This window comes from Gadus chalcogrammus, chromosome 17 (assembly GCF_026213295.1).
Source record: "Gadus chalcogrammus isolate NIFS_2021 chromosome 17, NIFS_Gcha_1.0, whole genome shotgun sequence".
In the NCBI taxonomy this organism is placed as follows: Eukaryota; Metazoa; Chordata; class Actinopteri; order Gadiformes; family Gadidae; genus Gadus; species Gadus chalcogrammus.
In genome coordinates, this window is record NC_079428.1 from 4,415,176 (window position 1) to 4,423,559 (window position 8,384).

The following is an 8,384-nucleotide window of genomic DNA, read 5'->3' on the forward strand; positions in this document are numbered from 1 at the left end:
AACCGATACGATAGGATTAACTCACAAACCACAGTGGGTCCTGAATGCCTTTTCCAAGACATTGTGCTTGAAAACCTCAACCGGAGGGAGGGTGTCGACAAGTTTACTGTCCTTCAAATGGCAGAAGACGCAGGGATCCTTTTACAAGGTACCGTACATGACATTCAAAACTGTCCAATTCTTCTTGGAACAAAAATTAAGGAAAATTGTCATGTTACCGCCACCCAAATGGCTGAGTTTTTTCAGTCAGTGGCGATGAAATACTCAACTAATCGCTTTGTCCTGCATGTACAAAATGCTGCCGGAGCGCTTGAGGAGCTGAACCCTAGATCCCCAGTAGACAACAGTGAAAGATTCCAGGTGCCGTTGCTGTATATCAAAGGCGCCATCTGTCGTTACATATATAACGATCGAGAGTCACTGATAAGAGCAGTAGAAGAAACAGTGAAAGGTTTCATGCAGTTCGAAAAATGTGCAGTGACTGGTGGCGCCACCGTTTGCCAACTTCCTAGATTCCTTGCCCAGCTGGTGAAGTCCAAACTGAAGTCATGGATAAATCATGCATTAATAGCCCAAACACTGTCAATTGACGAAGATTATATTGTTGAGCAAGGGAGGGTAGTGCCTGTTGACTATAGGTACACAGGTGTGGTTGAGAGCTATATGGAATTGTCAGATGGGCTTCAGCAGTTCCTCGAAATGGACAATTGGACCAAAATAAGCAACATGAGAGTCATCACAAACTTCATGTCAAACTATTGTTTATTTCAAAAGTACAGTACTCAGATATATGGAGTCACCGGAACGCTCGGTAACCAGTCAGAAAGAGCGGTGTTTCGGAGACTCTACAACGGGGTAAAGACTTGTGACATACCTTCGTTCAAACGGAGGAAACTGTTTGAGGTTCAAGGTTTGGGAGTCAAGGATGACGAGTGGCTCAAGGAGGTCTGCAAAGTTGTTACAGTGCAAATCAGTCCTACTCCTTTTCGAGCCGAAAGAGCTGTGTTAGTAATCTGTGAGACAATCAACAAAGCAAAGGTGGTTTACAATGCTCTCAGTGAGGACATTTCCCCAAAAAAGCTATACATTAACAACAACTGCGACAATTCAGCAATCTTTCAAAAGAGGCTTGAAGCTGGAGATGTCATTATAGCCACTAACCTTGCAGGTCGTGGGACTGACCTTACAATATCTGAGCAGGTCAACAAGGCTGGCGGTTTGTTTGTAGTACAGACCTTTCTGACCCCAAATGGGCGTGTCGAACAACAGGCATTCGGACGCACTGCTAGACAAGGTTCTCCTGGGTGTGCCCAGCTGGTTGTTTGTCTCGATCTTCCCTCAACAAGCGCACCATGTTGTTCCATCTCTCAGGGGTTTCCGCAGGTTTCACCTGAAACCCATGCCTCAAGATTGACTGCTGCTAAAAAAGCCAGAGATGTGTCTGCGGAAGACAGACTCTCCTGTTATGTGGAGCATGACATTGAGGAGCTGAATAAAAAAGATAATCTGTTCGGAAGGTATCTGGTCATCTTGGATGAGTTCTACAAAAGCTATTCAAACAAACCGCCAAAGTCGGCGGTTGACTCCCTGAACGAAACCTGGGGTCTGTGGTTACTCATGCACTTCGACAAGGACAACTCTATTCAAGACTTGACCAGCAGGATGGAAGCAGACATGAAAGCGGCGTGGGCAAAGGTTGCATCGAGACATTCACCCTCTTCAAACCTTCACCATTACACAGGGTTTGGCAATGACCTGCGGGAGGCTGGCAAGCCTGAGGAAAGCATTGTCATGTACACCAGGGCCATAGAAGAAGATGGTGCCTGGGCTGCCATTGCACTGTACAACCGTGCAATGGTGGTTTTATCCCAAAGAAACCGAAGGCAGGACGAAAGCTGCATGAATCAAGCACTGGCTGATTTGGATGATGCTCACATGTCCATTCAGTTCTACCAGAAACAGATAGAAGCCACGCTGACCTTCTCAAACCTAGCCACCAGAAACCCCAACCCCAGTGCCACCAGATTTGAAAAGCACATGAGGAAAAAACTCTCGATATTGGAGCTGTTCAAGAAAAATGTAATCAAGGCCTTAGGTACTCTTATGGTAGTCAGAGACGATTACAAGGTGGTAGAGGTCAAGCAGTTGCCAGTCTTGTCCATGATTATTGAAGACTTGATAGCTTCAATTTGGGATCAGCTTAGTGATGTTCCACTAGGGCAAAGGCTGAACACTACCCAATGTCTGGACTCTCTGATAGAACTCCAGATTCTTGAGTCAATGGGCTTGACACATATCTTTACCTTGGTGCCTCAATTCTCCTTTCTGCAGTACATCAAACGTTATGTAAACCACTAACCACCAAATGGTTTGAAAAGTATCACTAGATGACTGACTAATGATGATGACTAATGCCATAGTAATCATTGCAAGATATGTTTTATTGTATGCTTATGTTATATGTATAATATTTTCAACCTTTTTCTTGCGTTGGGTTATTGTATTATTTTAAGGAATGTATTAACTATGGGACATGAAAAGAAAACAGCTGGCACAAAGAAAATGCCCTTATTTTATTTTGATTTCATTCTTATTTTGGAAATTTAGCTTTTCACTGTCAGATGCTTTGTTTGAACCGAAGAGCACAAATTAAAAAGAATGATTTTAATGTTTTATTCATATTATCAAATGTTTATTCCAGAGAATAGGCCACTGCACGAAAAGATAGCCATGGGTGGTTCCCCATTCATATCAGTTATGAACTCCCCATTCATATCATCAGTTATGATATGAATGGGGAGTTCTTTCGGGAGTTCCCCAAAGTCCTTCGGGAGTTCCTCAAAGTCTTTCGGGAGTTCCCCAAACGCCCCAGCCATTGAAAATCCAAATGCAGAGACAGAAAAAATCTTCTTCAGCTTTTTATTAATATTTAATGTTTTTCTTTATCATAGTACACAGAGAAATTAGCCACACAAGTTTGATTGTATTCTCTTAAACATTTTTTTTATTGTTATTTATTTATATTATGCTATTATCCCTTATTAAGCTAATGCCTAAAAAGGTTACACACAATCTATCACACATTTCAACTAACTTGAGAGTACACTAGGACAGTAAACTAACACTTCACAGAGATAAAACCTAATTATTTCCCTAAAAAGAGACATGGGTAAAAAAAAAGAAACATGGTAAAAGCAAATCAAAATAAAAAGGACGAGCATTACATTCGCACAGCCCAGCTCAACAAAATGTCTCATTTCCCACCAAAAAAGATTTCACTTTCTATTTCTCTCTTTATTTCGGACAGTTGTATGCCCCACCTCTTATTCCTTATTTGGTAAAGGGACCAATGCCTGATTGGAGGACTCATGTTTCAAACTGGGACGCCTAATCCTCTCATGGCTGTTATTTCCATGATGAATGCCAGCCAGGAGAGGTTTACTCCAGTCCAGCCAGGATCTTTACCACACCACAACCTGACCTCAACCCAACACCTGAGCATAACCATTTCAAACTTCACACCAAGAAGTCTACCGTTCGTTAGCCATTACGGAAACGTGATAGATTAAAAGATATCACGGAGAACGCACCAGAAAAGGTCCTGTTTGAGACACAACGTGAAGGGGTCATCCGAGCGCGTCATTGGTTAAACCAGGGTGGTCCTATAAACGTATTAATGTTTACAAGGGCAGTGTTGAGCTTAGAAGGAGGGAGAATCCTCTTCCCTAACTAATAATAAAGCAGGGGATTCCCAGAACAGCATTTCTAATGTAAATTCTGTGCTTTAGTGCGATATAAAAGTAAAAATATTGTCCAGCTGCGCTAAAGGCTTATTGTTATGGCCAGTGGGCAAGCTAACTGGTTCACATACTGGTCAGCTTTGGAGCACTCTCGGAAAAATACAGAAACCTGGCACTTTAGAATGACAACGTCCTGTCGTACCAATATTTGGAGCTGAACATTTATAATTTGTCATATTATTGACATTAATTATAATGTTTGACGATATTATTATTTGATAATAATATTTGAGCATTTAAATATTTAAATCGTAATAAAAATGAACTAAAAAGTTCAACTGTTAAAACTGAGCACAGTGGATCCTAATCATAACCTAATTAATATAATTAAATGAATGTGTGGACATTTAAGGAACTCTGAACTCTCAATAACAAAAACAATTGGCACAAGTCATTCAGGAAACGCTTTTTTTGTTTTGTTTTTCTTAGGTGTTCCCAGATACTTTGGTCGCTAATGCTAAAGGACATACTTCTTCAAGTGCACGCTTTTATTTTGAAGAGTGAGTGAATGGGGCTGGTGCAGAGTTCTGTCGGGGTCATTGAAAGAGTTTAGTTGGCCTCTCAAAATCATAACCATGCACTACATTTTTCAGAAGGTGCATTAGAAAAGTAGACCTCCGGTGTCACTCCGCAACGATGGATGAATAACAAAAATGTTCACTTTGGCAGCGTATCGCTGTTCTACTAGGAAAGGTGCTGTCTGACCGGAGGTAAGAGTTTGGTTTAGAAATGGCGCTATTCCATTTCAGCCCACTAGGGCGGCAGTATAAACCCAGAGTGCAGTAAATCAACATGGCCGCCAGAGCCAATTAACGTTAAGAGTCACACCTGTGTCAAAATGGTTCATATTGTGCTTATGGGTGGTAACATTTTCTAAATATACCATTCGTACTAGCAGAACACATACAAACACACATACATAGAAACACATACACCCAAGCACAAAAAATGAAAAATATAAAAAAGGAGAGAAATACTGAAAACAGATGTGCAGATACCAGGTAGCCATTTTCCCACTGCAAGACAAGCCCCGCTATAACTCCATTCCCAATGCATCACTTACAAAGACAGGATTATGGAAGACGTAAAACAGCCCGGCAACAGCAAGGTGGAGGAAGTCACAACATGGGATTGGCTGTTCCCGAGATTATTTCAACCAATCGGTAGTCCCTACCCCAATGCCGGAGCAGTTTACATAGAGCAAGAATAAACAAGTTTCACAGAGAGAAAAAAACTCACAAAAACTACCCTTAAGTTATTCCGACATACACACATCGTTACGTTTTTCTGCTAAATATATTTTTTTCATCTATGTCATTTTAAACTTGTTTAATAAAAAGTTATTTGCTAGTACGTTATTGTCATTACTAATATCAATGGCATTATCACCTTCATCTACCACAAGCATTACCAGCATTATAACTATCGGTATCAGGGGGCGTGGTCTATACAGGCCCCACCCCCTCACAAAGTGAAAGGGCTGACGAAGAGTCCAATTAGATGGAGGGAGAGAGGGCTGGCCGCCGCCCTTCTCCTTAACTCCTCCTCTCATCCCAATTCCTCCCACTAGTTTGACGACTTCAAACTTCTAGTTTCTTATGTCCCTGTTTTCAAAATGGTTTTCAAAACAGTCGTTTTAAAACAGTAGTTTGGGACGGGGCTCAGATAATGGGCAAAAAAAAAGTGCACAAGTATAAGCTGATTTAATTATTATTCGCCCCAATCTCCATCCGTACAGGTTGAGGGAATTTACAATAATGATCTTTCTGAGTCTCTGTCACACTCACCCTTTATCTCCCCCTCAACATATTTACCCCCCCCACTCTCTCTCTCTCTCTCTCTCTCTCTCTCTCTCTCTCTCTCTCTCTCTCTCTCTCTCTCTCTCTCTCTCTCTCTCTCTCTCTCTCTCTCTCTCTCTCTCTCTCTCTCTCTTCAGCAGGACACCTCCATGGTCTGGGGCGGGCTGGGGGGCACCGGGCCCCCCTGGCCCCCCTGGCCCCCCTGGCCCCCCTGGGAGCCCTGGGACAGGGTGCGGGAGCGGGAGCGGGAGCCGTCCATGGAGAAGGAGGAGGAGAGGGAGGTGGTGCGGGAGCGGGAGAGACGCGTCATGCAGGACGAGGCCACTAGGGGGAGAGAAAGAGAGGGGGGAGGGAGGGATGGTGGGGGAGGGGAGGGGAGGGGGTGAGGTGGTAGGAAGGGGGGAGAGGGAGGGAGAGAGAAGGGGTAGAAGGAAGAGGGAAAGGGAGAGGGGAGGAGAAAGGGAGAGAGAAACAAAAAGACAGAAAAGATTGTTAATTGCTGAATGTATAATTCTATATAAATAACACAACTCTGTAATTTTTCTGCTTTGGCTCATGCTTGGCGAAAATGTATTTAAATCAAAATGAATTATGAATCAATTTCCTAAATCTAAAAGGGATAAAGCAAAAGAGAGAAGGGGAGAAAGAGTTGTCACTTGAGACTTACTGTATCCCATGCCCTGAATGAAGTACTTGAAGGCCTCTGTCAGTTTAGCCGGCTGCAAACAATCACACAACCATGATGAGCTCCACCAATCAAATCACTGCATTTATTCCTAAATCCCGCCCCTAATGTCTGCTTTCTGCTTACATAATACACACGATTATATTAATACATTATACCGCAGACAACAATGTACTTTACAGGATAAGTCTAGATACATGATGCAGCGTAATATATATATATATTATCTATAGAAAACGCAATATATGATTGAAAATAATTTATATACGATACATTATACAATACATACATTAGACGCACGTGAGTACTTTATAACTTATGAGTGTATATTAAGTACATATTGTTACCTGGGTTAACTGTGGGAGACCTCCAGCATCAGCCATCTGTGGAGAAAAATAAATATTATATCAACAAATTATTGAAATATAGACAGTATGGCAGACATCATGCACACAGGGATACAGAAAGACGACAACCAGGAAGACAGACAGCCAGACAAATACCTTCAGGAAGGAGGTTGTGGTCGGGTCCAGTTTGCTGTTGCATTCCACCTTGTGGACAGAGAGGGTAAGGAACACCTTAGAACAGTCTGACAATATTATTATTACGTATTTTATGATAATTACTAGGTTATTCAATAATAGTTCTTAGAAAAACAATGGAATTAATGTTTTCATGAAGTTGACTTGGAAATGTCAATTTCAGATCAAACTTACAGCAGCATCCTCATATGGAGCTTGATCACCCACCACCAACATCACAGGGCACCTGGGAGAGAGACGGAGAGAATATTCATTCCACCATGCTGTTGCCGTCGTAGGGTGTTGTCACGTACACTGGTGCTACCTTACTCGTCCACTAGGCGTCTCCCTTTTCCCATACAACCACTTGTTAGCTTTTGTCTTTTGCGTGTCGTTGGACAGTCGAAAATAAACACCTAAATAGTTTTTCTTTATGAAACTGGGTGAACATTTCGCACCGAAAACACACGACTAGCCTGACACCTGTTTCTCAGTCTACCTGAATCTATGTGACTGATCCAAAGTTAGAGTTTAGAGAGTGTGGTTTCTGTGACGGTAGGATACTTACTTGAATGCACAGCTGCGGTCGATGGTTATGTCCCTGCGGCTAGAGAGACAGATTGAAGAGTTCAAACTTGAGTTTGGTTTGATTTTACATATTGATGCGTGTGCATGCATAGTACATTGAATGCGTGTACATCCTAAGAATTATGTACTAGACTTACACACTTACTGCTTCTTACCTTAGGTAATATAATAGTAATGAATGCATGTGCACAAGCAGGGGAATATGTGTGATATTGTGTGTTGGTGTGACTGCATATGAGTGTGTTGTATATCTTTGTGTGCATCCATCCATCCGTGTGTGTGAGTGTGTGTGTGCGTGCGTGCATGTGCATACGCTTGTGTGTGTGTGTGTGTGTGTGTGTGTGTGTGTGTGTGTGTGTGTGTGTGTGTGTGTGTGTGTGTGTGTGTGTGTGTGTGTGTGTGCGTGTGTACGTGTGTGTGTGGGCGTGCCTGCCTGCCTGTGTAAGCCTGTGTAAGCCTGTGTGTATGCGTGTGCATTTGGTGTGCGTGCGTGTTTGCGTGTGAATGTGCCCTGCTGCACCTGTTGTAGGACTTCCAGAGCAGCTCCACGTTGGACAGGTGGGCGGCCTTGGAGATGCGCTCCCGCTGGGCCTGCAGCAGCTCCGTGTTGGCCACCAGCTCCTCCTGGATCCCGGCGAAGGAGAGACACCACAACCACAGGCTCAGTCAGAGGGTCAGATTGGCACAACGATCAACAACGGTGACGTCATTTAGAGTGACAGGTGACGTCATTAGAGTGAGAGATGACATCATCAGAGCGAGAGGTGGTGTCATTAGGGATGAGCGGTGACATCATCAGAGCGAGAGGTGGTGTCATTAGGGATGAGCGGTGACATCATCAGTGCGAGAGGTGAGGTCATCAGAGTGAGAGTTGATGTAATAAGAGTGAGAGGGGAGTACATGAGAGTGAGAGAGGAGTTCATCAGGGTGAGAGGTGAAGTCATTAGCCAATAGAGTAAGAGGTGATGTAATAAGAGTGAGAGGTGATGTA

General features: G+C 43.1%; 1 protein-coding gene across 1 annotated transcript in view; it reads right to left on the minus strand.

Moving 5' to 3' along the window:
• Positions 1–2,885: 2,885 nt before the first annotated feature.
• Positions 2,886–8,384, minus strand: part of ndrg2 (NDRG family member 2) — a 9,129-nt gene continuing 3,630 nt past the window's right edge. The window contains exons 8-14 of the mRNA XM_056575920.1: positions 7,914–8,017; positions 7,374–7,412; positions 7,001–7,052; positions 6,788–6,835; positions 6,632–6,667; positions 6,267–6,318; positions 2,886–5,923 (exon numbers count right to left, since the gene is read on the minus strand). Of these exons, the coding sequence (XP_056431895.1) occupies positions 5,733–5,923; positions 6,267–6,318; positions 6,632–6,667; positions 6,788–6,835; positions 7,001–7,052; positions 7,374–7,412; positions 7,914–8,017 (522 nt within the window). The 3' untranslated portion in view covers positions 2,886–5,732. The remainder of the gene's footprint in view (positions 5,924–6,266; positions 6,319–6,631; positions 6,668–6,787; positions 6,836–7,000; positions 7,053–7,373; positions 7,413–7,913; positions 8,018–8,384) is intronic.